At 34.2% G+C, this 27,762-nt stretch overlaps 1 protein-coding gene across 1 annotated transcript in view; it reads left to right on the top strand.

Moving 5' to 3' along the window:
- Positions 1 to 450: 450 nt before the first annotated feature.
- The window catches only part of LOC149795570 (uncharacterized), a 64,298-nt gene continuing 36,986 nt past the window's right edge, over positions 451 to 27,762 (top strand). Inside the window, exons 1-11 of the mRNA XM_089965402.1 lie at positions 451 to 599; positions 2,210 to 2,368; positions 4,495 to 4,636; positions 7,297 to 7,431; positions 13,610 to 13,691; positions 15,160 to 15,235; positions 17,350 to 17,417; positions 19,386 to 19,464; positions 23,875 to 23,993; positions 25,325 to 25,455; positions 26,726 to 26,775. Of these exons, the coding sequence (XP_089821528.1) occupies positions 551 to 599; positions 2,210 to 2,368; positions 4,495 to 4,636; positions 7,297 to 7,431; positions 13,610 to 13,691; positions 15,160 to 15,235; positions 17,350 to 17,417; positions 19,386 to 19,464; positions 23,875 to 23,993; positions 25,325 to 25,455; positions 26,726 to 26,775 (1,090 nt within the window). The 5' untranslated portion in view covers positions 451 to 550. The remainder of the gene's footprint in view (positions 600 to 2,209; positions 2,369 to 4,494; positions 4,637 to 7,296; positions 7,432 to 13,609; positions 13,692 to 15,159; positions 15,236 to 17,349; positions 17,418 to 19,385; positions 19,465 to 23,874; positions 23,994 to 25,324; positions 25,456 to 26,725; positions 26,776 to 27,762) is intronic.

Genomic DNA, 27,762 nt, shown 5'->3' on the forward strand with positions numbered 1-27,762 from the left:
AAGGACATTTTTTTTGGTCTCGTTTTCTGAATAAAAGTGTTATTTCATGGAAATAACGCTTCTATCGGGAATAGTTTCAGTGGATGGGGTGTCTCGGAAAAGTAGCTTGTAGGATTCGCCCCCCCTGCTGCTGTTTTAAAACAAAAATAGCAGGCTCGAAGGATAAAAGGATAAAAACTGAGTCAGATAGCGGTGGCAACACAGCTGGAAATAACTGATTTAATGCTGTCTTTATTGTTAACGTATTTTTTTTATATTACTTTCTCCGTCATGAATTTCTCCACCGGAATTGGCCACAAACTTCACAAGTGCCTTTGTTTTCCAAAACCGATTATTTAGCGGCTATGGCGCAGAGTTGTGCCTGACCTTATGTGCAGAGGCAAGGGTACCAGGCTATATCGAGATCAATCGTTGTCTCGCATAAATAATCGAGGTTGTCCGAATGTTATGGCAGGCTTGCATAGCAACGTTTTGGTGTAATGCTGCACACTATTCATTTTAAAATAAAATAGTAAATTAGTGAGAAACGACCAATTAGAGTGATAAAGGGATGGATAAGGTATCCAGGCAAGCGAGCGTCCTCGATGGCCACTCACCAGGTATTTAATGATTTTACAGAACGGAATACATAATGGAGGAACATTCAGACCGGACACTCAGCTGTCGAAAAATATTCCGAAACACAGTTGTTTTGTTTAGGAATAGTAGTGAAAGGATATTATCATACTCCTGACTTTGTTTTATGACTAAGCTTATTAATATCTACCTACAGTGTGTATTTATGTACATAAATTTTGATTATGTTATGTGTCAGTAGTAGCTCGATTTGTCTCCCTTTAGGTTGGTGCGTTCATAAACCATTGATAAATTGATTAGGGTTTGTTGGAACTAATAAAAACATTTGTTATTCTTTATCCCAAGAGCCTAATCCACTGTTCCAGTTTTATCGGCGTAGGATTTTTTACAAACTGGGGAAACCCTTTCAGACCATTCAAATTTTCATACATTCTTGAGGGTATGGGACTCTCCTATAGTAAAAGTCACATGGGTCATGCATGCACATTTACCCATTTTAAGTTAAAAATAAATTGTTATTTTAAATTTAACAATATTTTTCTTTAAACAATTTCTTTTTGATCCTGGTAATTTAATGTTCTGCACCTTAACTGTCATCAAGAAGCTTGCAGACGAAAATTATTGATCTCTGTGGTCTTTTACAATGGTGGCCATGTACTAAACTTGGGTCAAGTAAAGAGCAGGTCGAGTGGAATCATCACAATATAGTGTAGTACGAATTTGTTTATCAATAATATGTGTAGCTTTCATTGTAACATCACTGCACATGACATTTAAATCTGGATTGTACTTGATCACACCTTTAGGCTCATTTCATAAAAAAATGTATGCTTTAACATTGAATTTGCCATAAGCACTTATCAGCACATCTAAATAATGACATTCTAAAGGAATGTGGATGCATAAGAATCCAAATGAAGTGAATACTTGCCACTTAAAGGTATGAGAATCAAATTCTAACAATTGTAACCCATGACTGAAATAGTCAATGTTGAAAGTGAACATGACCTCTGTGACTTCTACTATAATGCCTGAGGGGGCAAAAAGATACCCACTCAATTAATATGTAAGTACTATCTTTGAAGCTTTTGGTTTTATTTCTTTTAAGATATGGATTTAATTTAATTGTTTAAATTTTGTTCACACCTTACCGGACGTAATTTATCTTATCAGAGACAAATTTGAATAAGGGTCCACACATAGCAAACTTTCATTTCCATCATGTCTGAGAATTTCTGATAAATCCCTATATTATATGATGTATTAGTATGAGGAACAGAAGATGAGCCGGACATTTAATTTACTTTTTTGTTTGGTTACCAGATTAAAAGAAATCAAAATGCATTAACATTTCTGTAATGTGTAAGAAAAACCATAGTATTCTATCAGTAAGATCTTATTAAGTTATACTCTCTTGAATTTAGGCATTTTCCTAAGCATTATTCATTCATTTTATATTGGTACTAGTTCACATTGGCAAGAATATTGAAATAAACTGCGATGAATATTATATAAGTAATCAATCATTAAAGTCACCCATCAGCACTAAGTCATTGATATCCATCTACATGGCATTTTACAAATTATCAGTTATCAAGGAGTCAATTTTAGGCTTTAATTTTGTGTTTTTCAGTCAACAGATATGAATTGCTGTGTGTGGAGAAGGCAGCTAGAAAAGAAACAGGTCCAGATGATCAAAAGATTGCACTTGCATTTGAGGCTTTGGATGATATTATACCACATCTTGGGGTCTACACTAGAATTTTCAGAAGATTGCGTGATGACTTCTATGGTAAGGATAGAAATTGTAATGATCATATCTACTCTTTGGTGGATATCTTGGGATAGGTCATGTCTGCCTATCTTGGGATGGGTCACATCGGCCTATCTTGGGATGCATCATGTCTGTCACATCCATCTGTCAGTATGTCAGCCCATCCATTAATGTTTTAACTGTAACCTAACTCCATTACACAGATTCAGGTAGGATGGTCATATTTGGTATAATATTTCACTTAAGCCAAGTAGATGACAAAGAAAGTTTAAAATCATTGATGTGGCCCCAATGAGAGGTGTGGTGGGAATCAAGGTCACATTTTCATTGGTGATATGGACTTGACTGGTATCTCAGCTACATGTTCACCAGTTGAGGAGAAAGATCATATTTGGTATGTTTTTTTTTTTTACGAGGGTGAGTTGATGAAAAAGAAGTTTAAAATTCTAGATACAACCCTTGAGATGGGGCAGGTGATGGTGGCGGATGAATGCAATGGATGGGGCAACAATTTTTTTAAAAAGTGCATATATTTGTGATGGTTTCCATCTATGCATTTAGTTATTAATACAGTGATGGTGGTGGTGGTAATTCTTTAGTATCTTTTATTGTCATTGATCTCAATTTTCATGCTTTTGTTGTTGTGGGTACTTAAATTTGTTGTTTTAACAAAGTTTACAAATTTGTAGGCTTTTAATTTCAATGATTAACATCTACATATACCCCATATAAAGAATACAAAATAACAAAACTATAATGACAGTAAACAATGACCGCTTCATTTGATCAGCACAAATGAAACACTTGTCAAGATAAATCAATTACACTGAACATCAAAGGGAGACAATGCAGCAAACAGTTATCTCACCAAGTTTGGCAAGTATTAAAAAATGTAAACAGTTGCATTTCCTGCTTGCATCTGAGAATTGTCATAAGTCTGCCAAAAATTTCTGAAAAAGTTCCTCACAGGCCAATAAGTTCATTTAAGTAGCATATTATATAATCCAGATACATAATTTATTATACTTTTTGTATCGGCATGAAAAATGTCAATGTTCTCTGTGCCATATGCTGCAGATTTTAACTTGAATACATCAAAGATTTTTAGTTTCTTCTTTTTTTAGATTTGAGTAAACCTGACATTGAGAAGAAAAATATATGCTACATGCTTATTAAGTACTCAGTTAAGTATTAAATAGCACAAAGAAATTTAATTTATCATGGATAAAAGTAGTTTATGCACAAAAACTAAAAAATCCAAAAAGAATTATCAGAATTGCTATATTACCTATGTTGCATGTTTAAGACACTGTTTGTAAATATGGTTTTATTTTGTGCCCTTCATTTTCAGAGAAGTGTGTGTCACAGAAACTATGTTTCCATCTGTCTTTTGATCCATCTTGTCATCACAATTTTGATTCTGCTTCTTACTTCGTAACCATCACATATAAATTGGTGGTCCCATCTTTAAAGTCTAGGTCACAGTTCAATATTTGCTTCATAACTATGAAGACATTTGAGATGAAGAGGTGAAGCTTGATATACATCATCACTGTGTTACACATTGCATGGGCAGTCATATCTTCATTTTACAGATCATGGCTGAATATTTCATGTGTTCCATCACACTTTCCCTTTAGCTCTGTAACTTAAAAGTCATTTAAGATTAAGGAGTGAACCTTGGTATAGGGGTACTTGTATATCATCACTAGAAGTTGTGGTGTGAACCACACTGAGGTTGTTATCTTCAAGGACAATGTCACAGTTCAGCATTTTTAGTTTACCATTACAATTTCCAATCCACTCTTTAATTTAAAGCTGTTTGAGATTAGGTGGTGAAACTTGGTATACTTGTACGTCATCACTAAAATGAGTGTCACATTCAACATTGGGATTCTGTCTTCAACGTTAAAGTTTTGGCTCCATTTTCCATCCTGTTTCATTTTAATAATTTTGTTGCCAATTTTGCTGGATGATGGCCTCGCAGTGTTTGGTGGGAGAAAGAATTCCCTGAGTTGGTTTGTTCTGTATACATTCAGTCAGGCCATATGGAGGTGAATTTCATTAGCAAAGAAGCATGATAATCTGAATTAAACACTTTTGATATGTACCATTTCATGATGGCTTAAGTTTTGTTTTGCCAGATGCAGTGTACAGTGAGGACCTGACAACCCATGGGGAGACCATCATGAGGATCCCGTACTTCCTGCATATACAGAGAAGCACAAAGGAGCAGCAGTCAGCATTGGAGGAAATGGAGGAACAGCTGGATATTGTTAAGAAAAGGTGCATTGTTGAATAGGGCGAGATTTATGGTCAGGACTAGATTATATGTACATGGTCAGATTACATAAACAGATTCTTTGAATGGGGCCAGGTTATATGAACACTGTAAGATTGTATAAACAGATTCTTGGAACAAGGTTAGAGTGTGTGAAAAATATAAACTTACCCGTAACTTATTTTTTATAACAGCAAAAGATCTAATTTTTTATGCCCTTGTCTGTATTTTTTTTCTTCCATTCTTCCACTCATCACCCATGTTAGGTCATTTTCTAAAGCCACAGAGTCATGCCCTTTATGTCTGTATTTCATGTAGTGGGCCCAACACCTTACATCAGTTGTAGCTCATGTCAGTGTAGATTTTATTCCTCAATTACTTGCTGTGACCTTTATTTAGATAAATTTTATAGAATTTGTTGGTTGCAAGGTCATGCAGCGTTTTGTATCTGTATTGGTTGGTTTAATACAGCCTATCAAAAATAGGTAATTATAATCTATATTTCACTCATTGACTTAAATAAAATTTACACTTAGGTCTGTTTCTAGAGGAAACTGGTACTTGTCATCAGGGTCTCACAATGGATTCTTTATGGTGAGCGCAATATGATCACATAAAATACTAGGTCACTGTGGCAGAACATTGGTGATCCATGAACATGTTTCTAGTTCTTTCAAATTTTATATAAAATTCTAGGCATGTAATAAAAATACTTGAGTTGCTCATGTAAAGGATACTGTAGAAGGGATTTTTCTTGTCCTTATGAACATAAAACATACATATAAAGTCTCATAATGACAACTTCTAGATAGCTGCCCAAGTCTCTGCTATATATAGGTTGCTGTATATCCATATACCACATTCTTATTTAGGAACTGAACATAGTAATCAATTTTTTTGGAATGTGCTATAATTAGGGATCCTAAATTTGACAAACTTGCTGGACATGAGCGACACATAGTTCAAATGAGGTTTTGCTAACTTGACATCCCATACATTGATCATATGTATCCATAATGATCCTATCATCCATTGTTTAATACTCACAATTGTGTCAATCAATTTGTATCATTGGAACTAGCCAGAGTACATTGTCAAGGTGAGATCCTCATTTTCGATCATGCTGCTTGATGTTATGAGCTTTTTGTCTTTTGTTTTGTGTGTTAGTGAACTTTGCGAACCTGACAGAGCTGCCTTCTAATATTGCTTGGTTATAATATTTTTCCAAATATTTAAACACTCCATAGCAATGAAACACAATATAAAAGAGTTGTGAAAGCTTATCTCTTGGACTTATAAAAAGCTTAGCAACGAAAGGTTCAGTTCCATACACAAGCACAATGTGCTATTATATGTCAGTGTGTTAGCACTTATAGAACATTTAAAACAAAACATGTAGCCTGAGCCATAATTAAAAAGAAAAAGACTACAGTTAAAAGCAGCTTGTTATATCAACCCCATTTCTATTTTGAGTGCGGACTGCTCCGGTGGCCTAGTGGTTAGAGCATCTGCCTCAGATGCGGCAGGTCGTGGGTTTGATCCCCGGACGAGTCATAACAAAGACTTACAAAAATGGTACTAACAGCTGCCTCACTTGGCACTCAGCATTAAGAGGTTAGTGTTAGGACTGGTCAGCCTGGTGTCTGGATAATGTGACTGGGTGGGACATCTTGCTACATGTCTGCGGCATGATACCCCAGTACTAGACATCACTATAAAACTGTCACACTGCAGACATCATAGCAATATGACTGAAAAATTGTTAAAGCTATGTTAAAACTCCAGATCATACACACACACACACACAAACATTTTGAATGCAAGATCAAATCAAATTTTAATGTTTTAATTTATTGGAAGTATCCATTAATTAGGTGTTATGCATTTTTGAGATAGTAAAATGTTTTCAATTAATAATTTTGCATTTTTATTAATTTTTAAAACAGTTAAGAGGTATAAAAAAAAATGTTGCTGGGTGAAATTATGTGGAGTAGTTTTCTGAAGAAAAAATCATTTAATAAATAAATAGTTTGAAAGAAAATGTTTAGCATGGACTGATAACACTAAAAACTAAATAAGCAAACTTTAAAAGAGAAATTGGCATGTTGTGATATATTTAAGAATTAAATGTTTCCTTTTTTTGTTTTAACTTTTACATCTCCTTTAATTGTTTTTATATTAATTAATTTTCAGGATAATATGTCCAGCAAGAATTATAATTTTTTGAATACTGGCTTTTAAGTTGAGTCCAACTGAAAACAACATAGACTATGGCAAAATATCAGTCTGTGTTGTTTGTGTAACTGATTATTCCTAACAAACTGCATAAACCTAGATCTGCTATGCAATGGTACATCTTGGTTTGTGCAAATTGCACTTGGATATAATAATAATAATAATAATAATAATAATAATAATAATAATGACTTTATTTAGAAAAGGTAACACGGTTAGTTACAGAACTAATCTACCATGAGGCTTCTATCTGTTATGTACAATATATACAGTATATACAACATGATGTGAAGAATCTGGCTTGACACTAAATAATTAAGTAATTTTAAAAGGATATGATTTATAAGTGAGTGTATATGGTAGTAATAGTCAATATTTGTAGAGTCCATAACAGTGCAGTTACACAACTATTGCCCACTATTTATTTCAGTCTGTTTGACAAACACAAGCAGTATGAAGAGAGTCAGCAGCACATTCTGGACCTGAAGGAAACCATTATCAAGCTTAACAATGACATTGACGAATGGAAATTAACCGTTGTCAACAAAGATGCAGAAATTGACAGGTTTGTTTGTCTAAAGTGTCTAGAGTACATTAAACCTTCAATAGAAATGATCAAAAGAATGGATCTAATTCATAAGATTCTGTATTCAGGAATGTCTTGTTTAAACCAGAAATTGACAGGTGTGTCTAAAGTGTCTAGAGTGGTAATCCTTCAACAGAAATTGTACTAAAAATGGACATTATTCATAAGATTCTGTATTCAGGGATGTTATGTTTAAACCACATCCTTATATTTTTCTGCATATAAGGTATCAACTCTGCAATATTCAAGCATCGCCTGGTGAATTGTTTTGGAGGGTAAGAATCTACATTCTAGTGTTAATTTTCAATAAAATTTCAATTGTAAAGTTAGAAAATAAATTTATACCTACCAAAAGAAAATGTGAAGTATTTTTAATCAGTATTGACTCAGTGAAGAAGAATGTACACTTTGGATTTTCATTCATGATTTCAGTTTTTCAGAGATCAGCTCAGTCTAAGAACAAATTTAAATGAAGGTCAATTTCCAGGTTATACCCCCAAACTGTCCATTTGTTTCCTTGTGATAAAATTTAGTGTTTGTAATCAATATTCATCTTCATGCTAGTATCAAAAGTCGGTAATGGTTACTTGGTTTCTATGCTCCTGTGATTTGATATTTTTTGTTGCATCTAGGTACATTTCTCAAATGATGCTGCATATACATTCATGAAACTTGATGGGTATATTCACTTGGAGTGGTAAACTTGATGTTTGTATTCACTTTGGATGGTAAATGTGTTGAAACTTGATGGGTATATATTAACTTGGAGTGGTAAACTTGATGTGTTTATTCATTTTGGGTGGTAAACGTGATGGAGCTTGATGGGTATATTCACTTTGAATTGTAAACTTGATGGGGATATTCACTTTGAGTGGTAAATTTAATGTGTATATTTGTTTTGAGTGGTAAATTAAATGGGTATATTCACTTTGAGTGGTAAATTTAATGGATATATTCACTTTAAGTGGAAAATTAAACAGGTATGTTCATTTTGAGTGGTAAATTTATTGGGTATATTCACTTTGAGTGGTAAACTTGATAGGCATATTCACCTTGAATGGTAAACTTGATGGTTGTATTCTGTTTAAGTGGTAAACTAGATGGGTATATTCACTTTGAGTGGTAAACATGATGGGTATATTCACTTTGAGTGGTAAACTTGATGGGTATATTCACTCTGAGTGGTAAACTTGATGGGTATATTCACTTTGAGTGGTAAACTTGATGGGTATATTCACTTTGAGTGATAAACTTGATGGGTATATTCACTTTGAGTGGTAAACTTGATGGGTATATTCACTCTGAGTGGTAAACTTGATGGGCATATTCACTTTGAGTGGTAAACTTGATGGGTATATTCACTTTGAGTGATAAACATGATGGGTATATTCACTTTGAGTGGTAAACTTGATGGGTATATTCACTTTGAGTGATAAACATGATGGGCATATTCACTTTGAGTGGTAAACTTGATGGGTATATTCACTTTGAGTGATAAACATGATGGGCATATTCACTTTGAGTGGTAAACTTGATGGGTATATTCACTTTGAGTGATAAACATGATGGCATATTCACTTTGAGTGGTAAACTTGATGGGTATATTCACTTTGAGTGATAAACATGATGGGTATATTCACTTTGAGTGATAAACATAATGGGCATATTCACTTTGAGTGGTAAACTTGATGGGTATATTCATTTGGAGTGGTAAACATGATGGATATATTCACTCAGAGTGGTAAATTTGATGGGTATATTCATTTGGAGTGATAAACTTGATGGGTATATTCACTTTGAGTGATAAACATGATGGGCATATTCACTTTTGAGTGTTAAATTTAATGGGTATATTCATTTTGAGTGGTAAGCTTGCTGGGTATAGTCACTTTGAGTGGTAAATTTAATGGGTATATTCACTTTGAGTGATAAAATTAATGGGTATGTTCACTTTTAGTGGTAAATTTAATGGGTCTATTCACTTTGAGTGGTTAATTTAATGGGTATATTCACTTTAGAGTGTTAAACTTGATGGGTATATTCACTTAAAGTGGTAAATTTAATTGGTATATTCACTCTGAGTGGTACATTTAATGGGTATGTTCACTTTGATTGGTAAAGTTAATGGTTATGTTCACTTTGGGTGGTAAATTTCATGGATCCTTTTATGTTGAGTGGTAAATTTAATGGGTATGTTCACAATGAGTGGTAAATTTAATTTGTATATTCACTTTGAGTGGTAAATTTAATGGGTATATTCACCTTAAGTGGTAAACTTGATGGGTATATTCACTTTGAGTGGTAGATTTGATGGGCATATTCACTGTGACTTTTACATTTGATGGGTATTCACTTTTAGTGGTAAATTTAATGGGTATGTTCACTTTGAGTGGTAAATTGAATGGTTATATTCACTTTGAGTGGTAAACTTGATGGGTATATTCACTTTGAGTGGTAAATTCAATGGGTATGTTCACTTTGAGTGGTACATTTGATGGATATATTCACTTTGAGTTGTAAATTCAATGGGTATGTTCACTTTGAGTGGTAAATTTAATGGGTATATTCACTTTGAGTGGTAAATTTAATGGGTATATTCACTTTGCAAGCTATTACATGCTAATACATTAGTGTCACATCTTATGTGAGGGTTACATTCTAAAGAGGGGCCCATAAACCCAAATTCATGCAAAGTCAGAATTGATCTTAAATTCCCTTAAATCAACAATAAAATACTGTACAAACTTTTGTATATACCCTTTGATATGAACATATTTTCTGTGAGTGTACGTTATTTACAAATATCTATATTCGTCACAGTAATGATTAGTATTCCTCATCACTACACAACACTGTTGCAGGATTGTCAAGGGTTGACGTTAATCCAGGAGAAAAATGTGTGACAGTTGGTGACACTGGGTGAGGCTTGGGTGATGGAGAACAAGTTGTGGGCACTTTCATCTTGAGAAACATAGTTATTTATAACTGTTGCTGTTGTTTGTTAAGTTGCTGAAACATTTCTTGGTATGGGATTAAAGCATCCATAATGCTGCGTGTGATTTTGAGACTGCGTTCTATAGAGGGAGCATAATCTGACATCAAATCATTCAAGTGTTTTCCTGCTTGGAAAACTTCAGCAAATTTATAAAGATTCCAACATGCTGGATTTTCCTGTTCATCATCAACATCATCATCATCTTCTCCTTCTTCTGTAGGCATTTGTACCAGTTCTTCCAACTCTTGATTCATCAGTATTTCTCTACGACTCTGAATTAAATCTTCTATTTCTTCCTCAAGGATGTTGATGAAGCCATCACCGGCAACTTTCCTGGCCATCTCACAATGCATTTCACTTCTTTATCAATGGTGGGAAAACCCTTAAAATCATTGACAGTCACTCCACAGAGCTCGCCAACATGCACTGACTGATTCAGTCTTAATTGCATCCATTGCTTCTTTGATGTAAATGATGCAGTCAGCAGTGTTGAAGAACATCCAACACACTATCACATCAAAGATGAGATCTGCATCCATAGCTCTGCATATCCAGGCAAACATAAGTGTAGGTGGCCTTGAAACAACGAATCATGCCTTGATCAAGTGGTTGGAGGATGGAGGTGGTGTTCCTACAGGTGGCCAGTTGCATTGTCTATGATGAACAGCACTTCAGATTGAATTCCGTTCTCTTCAAGGTCCCACTTTACTTCCAGAATGAAACACTTGCTGCCATAACCCAAGCCTTTTGATTGGATTGCCAGAACACAGGCATGAGATTTTTGTTCTTGCCTTTTAGGGCATGGTGAATGGCAGCCCTGTATAGCAAGCCTGGCTTTATTAAATGTCCAGTCACATTGCCACAAAACAAAACCATTACTCTGTTTTAGCTGTTTTAAAGCGAGGTGCTTGTCTTTCAGTTTTCAAAATATATGTGCAGTTGGGCATTTTTTTCTAAAACAGACCAGTCCTGTCTGCATTGAAAACTTGTGTTGGAAAATAGTCATTTTCTTCAATAAATTTTCTAGAAAGTCTCCGGGTACACTTTTCCTGCCACTTGATTGGCAGATGCAGTTACAACTTTAGCTGGCACATTTTTTAAGGTTGAACTGTTTCTTGAAACTATTAAGCCAACCTTGGCTGGCTTTGAATTTGTTTTCCTTCTAACCAGAAGCCTCTTACTCTTCCGCAGGAGCCTTGAACTGAGCAAAAAGGCTAGAGCTTTTTCTCACAACACTCTGCCGTTGATAGGCACATGCTTATGGTTCGTATCCTCAAGCCATAAGTTTAATGCTTTTTCAGTCTTAACTAAAGTCCTATCACGCACTTGTCTCATCACTGCAGTTATGGGAACACTCATTGTAATGGCTTGTTGAATTTCTTTTTCTCAAATTTTGATGGCACAGATGCTTGATTCATAGTGGCCATATTTGCGCACCACATTTGAGATAGACATACCTTCTTTCCACAAGTTCAGAACAACCACTTTTTCCTGCAGAGTTAGTACAGATCGCTGTTTTTTTAGTTGAGCACCAGATGAAGTACACGTAGTTGGCTTGTGTTTTAGGGTCATCATCATCATCATCATTGGCGACTCGGTCTCGAAAGACCATGCGAATAGCGCCCTTGGGGTGTTGCCTGTCTCTGTTGGCATCGTCTGCTGTGACTGTGCAGGTCTATACGTGAGTGACAGTCCCTATTGCAATTGATGCAGTTATACTTGGAAGTCTGTGTTACTGTGGTTGCTGCCGTGTTCTTCTTTCTCTTATGTTTCTCCGCCGCCAACTGGCCTCTCCTCGCATCAGCGACTGATGTGCCATTGTTTACCGTCAGTCTCCAGGTGCCTCGGTCCTCGGCCAGCTCTTCCCAGCCATCGGGTGAAATGTTACATGCCTTCATGTCCCTCTTGCATACATCCTTGAAATGGAGTGAGGGGCGGCCAACTCTTCTCATGCCAGTGGCCAGCTGTCCATATTGGATATCCTTTGGCAGCCTTCCATCCTCCATGCGTCGGACGTGTCCCAGCCATTGAAGGCGGTGTTTGCTCAACAGGGAGTACATGCTGGGGGTACTTGCACGCTGCAGGATCTCGCTGTGTGGAACACTGTCTTGCCAGCTGATTTTCAGGATGCGTTTTAGGCACCGTATATGGAAGGAGTTGAGCTGGTGTTCTTGCCTCATGTAGGTACTCCAGGTCTCACCTCCATATAGAAGGGTGCTGAGAATGCAGGCCTGGTAGACTCGGACCTTCGTGTGCTCTGTCAGCGCGTTGTTTTCCCACACCCTCTTCGTTAATCAAGCCATGATGATGTTTGCCTTTCCAAGCCTTCTGTCCAGCTCCATATCAATCGAGAGAGTGTTGCTGATGGTTGACCCCAGGTAGGTAAAGTTGTTGACTGCTTCCAGGGTGACACCGTTGATTTTATTGGAAGGGGCAATGGTGGTATTTTGCACACTGACATTTGTTTTTTCCAAGCTGATGGTGAGACCAAACTGCATGCAGGCATCAGCAAAACGGTCTCCCAGTCTCTGGAGGGCTTCCTCGGTGTGGGTCACAAGAGCTGCGTCATCTGCAGAAAGCATCTCCCTGATGAGCACAGCTCTCACTTTGGTCTTTGAGCACAGTCGTGCCAGGTTGAACAGCCTCCCGTCGGACCTGGTGTGTAGATATGTGCCATCTGTGGACATGTCGAAGGCGTAGGACAGGACAGGGAGAAGAAGATCCCAAAAAGTGTTGGTGCCAGCATGCAGCCCTGCTTCACGCCGCTGTTAATTAGGAAGGAGGTTGAGGAGGATCCATCATACAGGTCTGTTCCCTTCATATCTGCATGGAAAGCGACTATCATGCTGAGGAGTTTTGGGGGGCAACCGATCTTACTTACTTTAATGTTGAACAAAAATAGCAATACTGTACCAACAGTTTGTCTCAGTGACTTATTTTTTTAGAGTAAAGTAAATAAATTAATTTTGTTATTTAGCAAGTGTCCGAGACCTAGCATTGTGATATTGATCATTAGATCCTATTTTTTCCCTATTTGAATAAATATCAGCCGTTACATGTTTACATAAAGTGAATATATGTAAAACAAAGATATTTTAAACAATGTATGAATTACATTTTTGCACATATTAAAATAATTTTGATTTGGTTTCTTTTATTCAGGTTAGAGGAAGAGCTCAATGCCAACAAGGAAAAGGCTGAGGCAGATTATAAACATCAGCAGGGAGATATTGCAGACTTGAAGGTCGGAATTCAACCAAAACTCAAATCTTTTATTTAAATAGGTAGCTTATCAGCAAGCATGTGAATGAAAACACATGGCACAGCCACAGCATTCTCATTATTGTAATCATTGCTGGTATGGACATTGATAATTTTTGACCTTGTATTTTTGGGTCCATTTTGCTTGGACAATTGCTGAATCATTTAATGACAGATGCATAAACACAAAATGGTATTTTGAAAGTTGCATTTCATGCTTTTATCTGTATTTATTTGAGGATTAAATTTGTAGGTTATTGATATTGCAAGTGGCAAAACTTGAGATTGGGAAATTCTCATTACAGGCAACAAAGTTTACAGTGAGACAAATGATTCATATTATGAGAGAACAGAAAAATGGTTTCTACACAAATTCTGAAGTTCTCAGCTGTGTACCTTAATCAAAGTTCGGATGATTTACATGTTGGGTTAAAAAGAAGACTTTTGAATTTGGAATCGAAATGTCAAGGTTATCATGTCTGCAAGAAGATGAATGGTTTTCTCATAATAACGTTAGTTTGTGACCCCATATCATGACCAAAAGATTGTGGAGTTTGCACTTAAGATATGGAAGATTACTGTTAATTTTGGACTCTTAACGTATAGAAGAGGTCAGTGTTAATTTTTGGGGTCAGAAGGTCACAGGTATAGAACATTGTGACTCAGAGATAATGTTTATTTTTGTAGAATGACTTTTGTTCTCAAGTAAGTTCCATGACCAAACTTTGCAGATGGCTGGCACTCGAGATAATAAAAAAACATTTTGATTCTGAGGTTTAAATTGAAAGGTGACAAATAAGAAAAAAAATTGTTTTTGTTAAAAGGTCCTGGCCATTTAGAATCATTGTTCAATAATCTCCGGAGTCAACCATATCCAATGAGTGCTTGCACTGAGGATTATTAAGTACAGAACATGCATATGTTGTGGCAATCCTAGTATGCATCTTGCATGATAATATAAGTCAGGCATGTGCAACTTCCTCCAGGCAAGGGCCAGATAAGTACCTTTTTAAAGCCACACTCTATTATGTAAATAAGCAGATAAAAGCAGGTTGTAGTATGTAGGTTTCACATGCATAGCTTATGCATTTACTGTAATCTATTTTTTATCTGGCTTTCAGTGCATCTTTATAAGTTTACATGAAATATTTGATGGAAAAAGGTAAGTTTAAATAAAACTTTAAAATAAAAAAATTGCATAATGTTTGGTTTCCAGGAATGATTTAATGTTTTAAAGTTCAAAATTATAATTATTGCCTATAAATTGGGGTGCCATCCTGGTTGTTTTGTGCAGTCAGAACAGGGATAATGCTGTGTATTCTAAGAGGTATGTTTAATTTCTTTAATGTTTGGAAGTAATGTGCATTTTTCAGAGTTTTAATTATTTTAATTTATTTTTATTATCAGCACAGAATTTCTCGTTTAGATAGTAAATATTTTTTTTATTGCAGGAAGTATTAGAGGAGTCCAAGGAGGAAATAGAATTTCTATCAAAGTACAAGAAACTTTATGATGACCTTTACTATGGTAACTAGTCACAAAGCATGGATTGAAAATAGTAATATACTAGCCCTGGTGATAAAGTTTACTGATTTTTCACAGACCGTGGTCACACGTATGCATTAAATAATATTTTCTGCTAGCCCAAAAATTAGTGGATTTTACAATAGAAATAATATTGTTAAATCACAGTGAAATATGAAAAATATTTTGTCACTGCACTCAATAAACATCAATTACTTTATGATAAAAATGTTTGACCTACCATTTTGCTACTTGCTTGGCTCAGTAGTAAGTTTGTCTATCTCTCACACATGAGGATCAGGTTAAAATCCCACACTATGATTATATTCTTTTCTTCAGTTTTTAAATGTTTTTGCCATGCATTTGGAAAGAGAATTATGTTAAAATTGATATTTTCCATGCAAATAAACAGAAAACACGGCAGATTAATAAAGATTACACAGCTGACATCACATGAGATACTGTTAGAAATCTGCTATTTCAATCTGTTATACACATAGCCAATTAAGTGTAAAATAAATAAAATATGCTTGTTGTGAGTGAATAAAGGATATATTTCATTTCATGGGTGAAAACCAAAAGTATTTTCACTCTTGACTTAACTCACTTGATGGAAATATATCCATTATTCGCTTCCTAGAAGCAAATGTCATCTCCATTCACTTATTAGAAGTAAATATCCTTTCTATAATAATACTAATACAGGTAATGATAATAATAATAATAATAACGATAATAATGATAATAATAATAATGATAATAATAATAATACTAATAATGATAATAATAATAACTTTCGCCAAGGTCTTTATTACCTTATAAAATCAGTGTTTATCACACAGTCCAGGACATACTGAGATATAGAACTCGTATTTTCTCATGCATGTTGTCCAGTTTATTACAGGTAAATACAGAATGAGCAGAACCTATTTATAATTAAGTTACCTAGACTAATGCATTGTCAGTACATTTTTTAAAATTAATTTTGTTTTCAAGCATACAAATTATTATAGGCAAAATACAGATAATCTGTTTCTTTGCTGCCAAACATTTTCAAAACTTTAACAAGAAAAAGCTTTCCATCAAAAATTAGATGACAAAAATGATCAAAATTTGTATGGATTGATGGGGTAGGAAAACTTAAATGACATGAAAAATAACCATAATTTGTAATGGATTGATTGGGTAGAAAAACTTAAATGGCATGAAAAATGACCATAATTTGTATGGATTGATGGGGTAGAAAAACTTAAATGGCATGAAAAATAATCATAATTTGTATGGATTGATGGGGTAGGGAAACTTAAATGACATGAAAAATGATCATAATTTGTATGGATTGATGAGGTGGGAAAACTTAAATGGCATGAAAAATGATCAAAATTTGCATGGATTGATGGGGTAGGAAAACTTAAATGGCATGACAAATGTTCATAATTTGTATGGATTGATGGGGTAGGAAAACTTAAATGGCATGACAAATGATCATAATTTGTATGGATTGATGGGGTAGGAAAACTTAAATGGCATGAAAAATTTACAAGCAGTAGAGTAACCTACTATGTATACTCACTTACAAGTTGAGTCCATCTGCAAACAACATAGACCCTGACCTGCCATCACATAATATGTCAGCAGATCAGGATAAATGTTGTTTGTTTTACTGATTATTGCTATCAAACTTCATAGAGACAGATTATGCAATGGCATATATAGGCCTTTGCAGTATGCAGTTGGACTTGACAAACAAACGAGTATGTATGGTAGGTAGAGGTTTATATATTTTTTCTACTGTTTCATATCTGTATTAGATTCAGGCTTGTATTTGTCTAAGTTGGAGTCCAGAGCACCTACCTTTTATTCATAGTTCCTTATGAACACATCCTCTACCCACAAATTAGATGTTCTCTGGATTTTAATTTATCTTTTTTATGCTCCAGCTCCAGTGAGGTAGGGACATATAACATTTCCCTTCTCTGCCTGTCCATCTATACAGTCAGTTTCAGAGAGGCATAATGGTGGAGCATTCGTTTTCAATTAAAAATAAAATTAAAAATATCATGTCATGCAAGAAGGTGTAAATATTATATCAAAATGCATTTATCTTCTTAATTCAGCTTTTCTGGACACACCATCAGATGAAATTCCAAAAAAGAAAAAGAGACCGGTAGTATCAACAAAAAGGGTAGGTGACTTAGTTATCTGTTTTTCTAAGTTCAGTTGCAAGGTTGAATCTAATAATTAAAATTTTGATTTCATTTTTCACCAGAGAGTTAAAATTCCAGACATGTTGTTGAGTCCTCTCATGATTTTAATGCTTTAAAAAGTCAATAATAAATGCATACATAAAAACAGTGTATACAGAAAAAAGTTAACATGGGCCTTACAGTATTTTTGTACGTAAAATAAGTGGATACGGAAAAATAACTAGACGTAGACCTTAACATATTTGTGAAGCAAAAGTAAGTGGATATGGTAAAAAAGTAAACATGGATCTTAAGCTATTTTTTGGGACAAATAAGTGGATACAGAAAATAAACAAACATGGATCGTAAGGTATTTTTTTGGACAAATAAGTGGATACGGAAAATAAACAAACATGGATCGTAAGGTATTTTTTGGGACAAATAAGTGGATACAGAAAATAAACAAACATGGATCGTAAGGTATTTTTTGGGACAAATAAGTGGATACGGAAAATAAACAAACATGGATCGTAAGATATTTTTTGGGACAAATAAGTGGATACGGAAAATAAACAAACATGGATCATAAAGTATTTTGGTATCAAAATAATAAGTGAATATGAAAAGAAGTGGATGGGCCTTAAGGTATATTTAAAGGAAAAATAAATATAAACAGTACAAATTTAAACATGGACCTTAAGATATTTTGTAGGAAAAATAACTGGATACAGAAAATAAATGAACATATGTCTTAAGGTGTTTTGTATCAAAATAATAAGTGAATACAGAAAATAAGTAGATACAAGTGAGAAAGGAAACGTAAACTTATGCAGAAAATAAATTTACATGCCTTTTGAGTATTTTTGTTGGAAAAAAAGTGCATCCAGAAAATAAGAAGACACAAGCCTTAAGATATATTTTATACAAAATCCAAATGCACACAGAAAGCAAGGAGATGTAGGTCATAAGGTAGATTTTATGATGCATACATGCATGCAAAAAATAATTACACATAGGCCTTGTTGGAAAAATAAGTATGCAGGACAAAAAATAAAAACAACTTTTAAGATGTTGAAATTACTCTTAATATGATTTTCACTTTTTTGCCTTCAGACTCATTTGTGTCTTTTATATCAAGCTAACTTCAATAATTCTGGGACATATATTTATTTATCTCATTCATAAATTTATCAAATTCAGCATGTATAGCTTTTTTGTGCTGGTGCATCATAAAAGCACACCAGACCAAATCGAATAAGAAAATAGGAAGTTTGTTCCTAATAAAGTGAAAAGCATGGCTATTTGTTTACTTTTTTTTTAATTTTGTCATTTTCTGTCTTGCTATTGTTCTGTTGTTTAATCAGCCATCAGTGGTATGATGTTCAATCTAGTTGACTGGTGTAAACATTTAGACTTGACAAACAGTTGCATGAAAATACATTTCAGATGTGATACATATTAAAAATAACTGCATATAACCTCAACTATTTTAGAATAACTTTCACAGTATTAAGGTATGCAACATTGTTTTTAGTCTAAATGGTCAATACATGATTGCAATGTAAATAAATATTATTTGGGTGCAATAAAATATAGGTGCAATCATATACTTTTTCTCGATGTACACCATAGTAAATTAGCAGTCGTATATTGACTTCTTTTCTGCTGAATTTTGCAGACAGACCAAGCATCAGGTCTGTAAAGTCTAACTTTTAATTACTGTTTACTGCTTTGATTAGTTTACTTACAGTATCTGACAAAGTTGAGTATATTAGTACACTTATAGTATCTGATAAAGTTGAGTATATTAGTACACTTATAGTATCTGATAAAGTTGAGTATATTAGTACACTTACAGTATCTAATAATGTTGATTACATTAGTATACTTACAGTATCTGATAAAGTTGAGTACACTTGGACACTAACAGTATCTGATAAAGTTGAGAAAATAATTTTTTTTACCAGGCAAACTTGATGGCAAATATTGAGTCAGCACAGAAATTAGAAGAACAGATAATGTCAGTGTTGAATACAGCTGTAGAGGGTAGGTAATGGCATATGTATGACCATTTTGTTGATGTAGAACTTAGATACCTTGAATTCATTAGATACATTGAATTCATTAGATACATTGAATTCATTAGATACCTTGAATTTGTTACTTTTATGGGGTATCAGACTTTGCAGATTTCATGATTGCTACAAAATCGCAAAATCAAACATATTTTGCTACCCTATAAATTTTTTTGGGATACTTTTCTTTCTCATGATGTAACTTTTGTCATAATAGCAGATATCATTGCCTGACAGCATCATGTAACTTTTGTCATAATAGCAAATATCATTGCCTGACATCATCATGTAACTTTTGTCATAATAGCAGATATCATTGCCTGACATCATCATGTAACTTTTGTCATAATAGCAGATATCATTGCCTGACATCATCATGTAATTTTTGTCATAATAGCAGATATCATTGCCTAACATCATCAACATTAACCCCTGGAGGTTTTTGTCGTTTTTGCCTGAAATTCGAGTAGGAAACAGATTTTGAAAGCTATTTCTGAATAAATCCTAATAAATCAACTTCCACGTGATTTTCCAATAACATAATGCCTAGTTGTATTAGAAACATTGTTTTTCATTGGCTATTTGGCTCGCGCTTGAGCAGAAGGGTAAAAGTTGGAGTTCTTTTTTTTTTTTTGTTTTGCTTAACAGACCCATTATTTTCGTATTGAAACCACTCTTTATTACAAATGCCCATCTTATCCTACTTTTTCAAAGGTTCATCTGTCTGTTTGCAGTTCATACCAGTCCGCCTCAGATCTGAGACCAAAAAGTCCAGGGGTTAATGTGTTCAAGGCTAGTTTCATTATGTGTAGTTGCTGTCTAAACGAATCATAGCAATAAGACAACGCTCCTTCCAGTGCTGTTGTGCTGGTTACTAATTACTGGTGCATGTAACAATACAAATTTAAATTACCCCTCTTTCTGCTTCATAGATATTAATCCAAGCTTTTATTTCTTCTTATTCAAAACAAATTAATAACAACATATGTTTGTTTTGTGATGGACCAGCTTGGTTTTGATTTTGCTGCTTTCTATTTATTGATGACCGTAAGTCACATGATGCACAAGTCATGCTGAGTTTGAAAGCTTAATAAATTTCACTTGAACCAAGCCACTAAAACTAAACATTTTATATATGGTGCATGTAAACACGATAAATATTTACTTTATAAGTGAACCCTGAACCAAAGTTGTTAACTATGTGTGGATTGAGTTGTTGACTGACAGTGATGATTTTGGAATGGGTTTACATTACAGTTTTGGTGTTGACTTTTGATTTTTTTTGTTATCAGTACAGCAGTTGTATGGGTCATAAACTCATTCATTTCATTTTCTTTTTCGAAAGTATTATTTATGTCATAATTTTCAGTACTTTATGCAAATGATAATACATACATTGATGAGAGTAGTTGATTAGCATTTGTACCAGTTAAATTTGATCTTGTGCCAACTTTTTCTGCCCTTGCCTGCAGTTGCACAGCCCAAGCAGAATCTCTCTGAAATCTAACTAATTGTACATGCGTTCTCTGGTGTAGGGTATATCAGGGATGGCACTGGCATTCATAAAGTTGTCGCCAAAAAATTCGCCAACCTCAATAATTTGCTACCAGTTTGTAAAAAATATCATCAGTTTCATAAAAGGATACTACTTGTTTATCTTGGTATCCTAGTGACCAAGGTAATATTGTTGACTTTAGTGGATGTTGAGATAAATGTTGGGGGAGGGGGGCAAAAGCAAAATGAAATTTCGCATAGAAGTAAAATTTGTAATAGTTAACCTGTCGTCAGCGAGTATGATTTACACTGAGACTGTGTATTGACAACTTAAAACTGTGCAGAAGAATCCATAATGTGTAAAGTACAGTACATGTATGTGAAAAATCCATAAATTCAAGTATGGATGACTTGTTAGAAAATTTATATGTCATTCACATCCTGTTAGAAAACAAAAATATTGTTAGTCCTCATTTGAGCTATATCACACTGTCAACAAACATGTGTCACTAAATTATTCAGAAATATTCATTGTTGCCAGTAGGATGTGGCTTTATAGTTGTTTTCATGCTACATGTATATGGCCTAGATTTTGGTCAGCTGGAGACAGCTATTATCTTGCCAAAGCTACCAAGAGGATGAGGTTGATAACCCTTTACCTCATGCAAGCATCTTTGGATGCCTCTACTCCATTCGCATGGAAGCGCCTTTTGACGCCTCTACTCCATTTGCATGGAAGTGCCTTTTGACGCCTGCTGTAAACATCAGCAATTTTGAGCTAGTTTTTGTAGTGCCACCTTCGGGGAAAACCCCCTATTAGATACTACATTCATTTCTGCGAATGACAATTATGTCAGATCACGTGGTCGCTGTTTATGCACTGGTCGATATCTGCTATTTAAAATAACTGGGTTGTAATCTCCACTCTCCAAAATGGTGGTCGCGGATTTCATTCAGTACTTACAAAGTTTTCACGATTAGAATCACAACTATGAAAGATTCAATAACTTAGGTAAAGGCTCTGATATTGATGTAGGCAGCAATTAGTTTTTTTAAATTATCAAATTCAGATGATTTAGTGATGTAGACGCAGACGAAAAACATGTACGTTTCGAGTATGGGAAATGGCAGCTATGGCTGGTCACGCAGTCTCACTGACTTGACGGTAAACGAGTTCTCTCAAGATTTTAAAGCACATAAAAATTCTTCTGTGAAAAATAATTACACAGCTATAACAATCGGTCTTTACTCTTACATTTTTACACATATAATAGATGTGTACCAAAAATGTAAAATGGTTAAAATTGCTGTTAAATGTAACATACACTACATTGCTTAACAGTTCACAGGCAGGTCTATGTGTATGCGGTCGACTAGGTAACAGGTGTTCTGTTTATAGCATGCTGCACTTTGTCACTATGCTCTATGAGGTAAAGGGTTAATAGGGAAAGACACGTGAACAATTCAAAAAGTTTAACAAACATCTTTGGTTTCTTAAGATTCGAAATTTAATTTGCTTGTTCTGCTGCCTTTGGTAGCGATCATAAGCATAAACATTTTTCATGCAAAGCAGAAACTTCACAGCACAATAAAAATGTTCCAAGTACTTTGGAAAATGCAACAATCAAGCTTATTCTATTGATTATTATTTATGTTTAGAGCTGACTTCTGTTATGTATATTTAATTTAATTGTTTATTTGTTAGTTTTCATTTTTTTAATTTCATTATATGTTATTGGAATGTAACATTGTTTGCTGGACTTGACCTTGTTGAAAATTGAGTTCATTTCTGCTTGACCTAATTGACTTTTAAAATTTTTGTTATATATTTATTTCATTTGTGTAAACAACTAATATTAGCTTCATTATTATCTATGTGTATGAGCTTATTATCAGGAGTATTATTCGGGTAAACAAAGAAGGAGTAAATATGTTGATCTTGGTCAGGGTTTTGTAGATTCCAAAGTGAATTTTGTAAGCTATTGTGACCTGAGGTCAACAGAGGACTATATTCCTTTTGACTATGAAGATTTTACGAGTTGTGCTTTAGCAACTAACACTTTAAGTTGCATTATGTCATGACCAGTTTGGGCTGAATTTTATTTTCTTCAAATTATTGAATTCAAGTGATCATTTTCTCAGGAAATACATAAGTGCTCTGACAAAATTCTTGGATAAAGACATTCATTGGAATCTATAATGAATTCAGACCTGGAATAATATTTCTGTGATTCAACAAGAGACTGTCAACACATAAGCACATTACATGCCATAACAGACACGTCGTCACCTTCAACTTTGGATCTCTGCAGGACTTGAACTGATTTTATTCAGGACTTTTTTATTACTAGGACTTATGTCTTTAATTCTTGGATTATTTTGGATTTAATTCACAGTACCATAAGTTTTTGTATCTCATTTTTCACTTTTACAAAGCTTGTTTTCACTCTTTTCTGTTACTTATTTTAAGAGCATAGACTCGTAACACTTCCTTTGATGAAAGATGTTTTTTATATTTCTGAAGAATATAGTCAGCTGGCTTTGATGAAGGGTGCATGTGTTATTGAAGTCAATGCTAAATGCAAACTTTTGAGAACCAAACAGTGCTGGTTTGTTTTTGTGGCGGTAATATCAAATAATTGTAATACATTGATTGAGACTGTTTTTGTTTAGTCGTTATACAGAACAATCAGTGCTTCAAAGGTAATTACTTGTATTCAGCAGAACTATATTTTTGGGGTACATTAATAAAAACAGGAAAATAAACAAAAACAAAAAAGAGGCCGGTCATTTTTTGTGTGTATATATATGTATGTGTATGTATGTATATATATATATATATATATATATATATATATATATATATATATATATATATTCTCCTCAGAGTTTGATAGGTTTTTGGAGGAGAACAAGGAAGAGCTTCAAAAACTGGAGATCATTGAAGGAATGACTGATGCTGAATTGGAAGCACAGGAAATTGACATTGATAATGCAGACCAGCAGGTCAGTGGCAGCTGGTTTTGTTGGGAGGGCGTGTTTTAAAAGATGTGTGCTTGATTAAATAAACTTGAAATCTTACCACAGTAAAATCCTTTAAAAACTGGAAATGTGGACACCATAAAGAAAATTACTTACTCAATTATAAGTTAAGTCTAACTACAAACAACATAGACCTTGATCTTGATCTGACATTGCATAGTGCACCAGTAGATCTGGGTCTGTGTTATTTGTTCTATTGATTACTCCTAACAAACTGCATAAACACTGGGTCTTTTTTAGTTTTCAGTTGGAATCAACTGATCAGCCAGTATATATGGTATGTGAAGATTTCTGATCAAAATTTTGCATGATGTCTTTCAATATATATAATATCTTGTAATGGATGATCTGAAGATTAATGTTGGTTTTCCAGTCACATGTTACTCTTGTACTGATTTTGCTTATATGCTGCCCCTGTAATAAATAAATGTTTGACAGCAAAGTCCCCATTTATCATGTATGCCCCCTGTAATAAATAAATGTTTGACAGCAAAGTCCCCATTTATCATGTATGCTTGCTTATAAGTTGAATCCAACTGCAAACTCCACAAATCCAGATCTACTGTCTTACAATGTACTGGCGGATCTGGATCAGTGCTCTTTGTTAGGGAACAAACAACACAGACCCCAATCTGCTGGCAGAATGTGCAAATTGCAGATCAGAGTTGATGCTGTTTGTGGTCGGAGTTGACTTACACATGAATATACACGTTACTTAAATAACAGTGATCCTTCATATTTCATTCTTCTTATGATGGTGTTTGCTAACTAAGAATTAAAATATCCAGTTTGGTAACCAGAATGTGAAATATTCTTTCTGCGCAAAAAAAAAATGAACAGAAAAACATAAACTAGGGATTTAGCTTTCTAAGTAATTATAAGCTCTGACTTTTGTTATTTGATTTGTATGTCTCAACCATGTCTCTGGACGGGATGTATAGTGTTACCCATCATGTCTGTCCATCCATCATGAATTTTGTTTCTGTTTAATAACTTTTGCATAAATTGAAACCTAATTAGGCATGAGGCCTTATATCAAGAATATCTAGGTCAAGTTCAAACATTTTCTGATAAAATTGGATGGTTTTATGGGCTGTATTTGACTTAGAACTTTGCTTTTGCATTATGAACCAAGCTTTCTTCAGTTGCACCATTTTAGTGGGGACATTTTTGACATTTAGTCACTTTTTTATTTATATTTAAGCCTCATAAATGTGGCTGCTCTGTCATTGTATTAGGTCAGTGTACATATTGGTTTTGTTAGACTTGTAGTTTTATGTGTATTTTGGCTCTAGCTGGAGTCGGTGCAAGACAGGTTTAAGAATACGATTGGGGACATCACCAATGAGCTATTGCTGCTGAAACAACACAGCACTATGTTAATGGAGCAACTACAGACCCTGGAGCAAAGTCACCCCACACTAATGTGAGTAACAGTCACAGTACACTCTTGTAACTAACAAACACCTTGTACTCAAAAGAGTAACTGACAGACTCACTTACACTTATGTAAGCAATAAGCATTCATCTCACATGTGTGATAATGGACACCTCACACTTGTGTGATAATGGACACCTCACACTCATGTGATTATTGACACATCACACTCATGTGATTATTGACACATCACACTCATGTGATTATTGACACATCACACTCATGTGATTATTGACACATCACACTCATCACACTCATGTGATTATTGACACATCACACTCATGTGATTATTGACACATCACACTCATCACACTCATGTGATTATTGACACATCACACTCATGTGATTATTGACACATCACACTCATCACACTCATGTGATTATTGACACATCACACTCATCACACTCATGTGATTATTGACACATCACACTCATCACACTCATGTGATTATTGACACATCACACTCATCACACTCATGTGATTATTGACACATCACACTCATGTGATTATTGACACATCACACTCATCACACTCATGTGGTCACAGGCATAGCTGCTATACTTTTTTGAGTTGCAGACAGAGCTGTTTTATAAGATAATGAATAAAAGGCTGTCATCTGATACGCATATAAATCTTAGTCACTCAGTATTTGTTTATTTGTCACAATAAGTAACAAAGTCACTCTAATTCAAATAATAATTACTCCGTAGTTACCATATGAAATTATTAAGACAAAAACACTGGCTAGCAGAACATAACCTGAAGAAGAAAGAAAACGTGGTACCTAAGCTTACTGTGAAATGAGAAGGAATGTTTATATCTCATAAACTTACTGTGAAATGAGAAAGAATGTTTATGTCTCATAAACTTACTGTGAAATGAGAAAGAATGTTTATGTCTCATAAACTTACTGTGAAGTGAGAAGGAATGTTTATATCTCATAAACTTACTGTGAAATGAGAAAGAATGTTTATGTCTCATAAACTTACTGTGAAATGAGAAGGAATGTTTATATCTCATAAACTTAATGTGAAATGAGAAGAAATGTTTATATCTCATAAACTTACAGTGAGATGAGAAGGAATGTTTATATCTCATAAATATTTCCTCCCATCTAACCTAACTCAGAGATATTTTTTAACTTGAGAAAAACCAATATATAGTTGCTCCGGAATAAATTGTAATAAAAGAACAAGGCATGCATAATGTCACTATTAATTATACTGTTTTATTGCTTTATATTTTCTCTTTTTGTAGGAAAAAGCTTGAAAAGAGACAACAGGAACAACAGAGTTTGATCAAGTCAGGTAATGGTTCTAGAACAGGTTCAGTAAACATTACACAAACTGCTTTTCTCTAAAGTGTGAAAAGTGTATCACTTGAGGTCTGTTCTAGAATAAAATATTTAGAGAAGAAGTTTTGGCCCTATTTTAAAAAAAAGGGGGAATTTTTGGGAGGTAAGGAGGAATTTAATAAACTAAGAAAGGTAGGGATTAAAAATATATTGCATTACACCTCTCCCTTGATAACTCATGCACAGTGGGTCCAAAAATATAGACCACTCTGTAAGAGGAACCTCAAAAAAAGTTACAAAGATGCCATCTCAAATGGACATTGAAAAGAAAATGCTGCAATAAAAAGATAATGTTGAAACTTGATTTTGTAAAAGATGTTTGGTTAGTAAAATATTGATGCTGCAATTTCATTTCAAGTAGTACTGGAATTCTGCTCATCCTTGATCAAAGCTCTGAGAGCCAATTCAGGAATTTTAAGTTCACTGCCAACTTTGGAACTCGCTTCTCCATAATGAACTGTATCTGTGAAACAAAGCTTTTCATGCACCAATTACTCCTTTCACTGCTACCCTTTATCACATTTTATAATTAGTAGGATAAATCATTAGATAGTTTAATTATGTTACCTACTTAAAAATATAAAAGTGTTGAATTGGTCAGTTGATGCATTTATCTGACATACTACTGTGACTGCTAGCCATTACTTGGCTAGAAAATACATGCCTTTTAACTTTGAAAAATTTTATTATACCACCTTTATTTGGTTTGATAAAAAAGATGCAATTAAACTGATAATACAAAGCATGTTTACTTTTATTTGATTATAACAGTATAACAGACACTTCTGTCGATTATAGATCAAAATTCAGGTGCACTTGATTTAAAAGGTTCTCATAAACACTCATGAATGATGGTTGATACTTTTTATGTTTGATTAAATTTGTGATGATTACACAGAAATTAATTAAAAGATAGAATTAAAACATTAATTTCACTTGA

This window comes from Sinohyriopsis cumingii, chromosome 7, assembly GCF_028554795.1.
Source record: "Sinohyriopsis cumingii isolate HCF-2022 chromosome 7, ASM2855479v2, whole genome shotgun sequence".
Lineage (NCBI taxonomy): Eukaryota > Metazoa > Mollusca > Bivalvia > Unionida > Unionidae > Sinohyriopsis > Sinohyriopsis cumingii.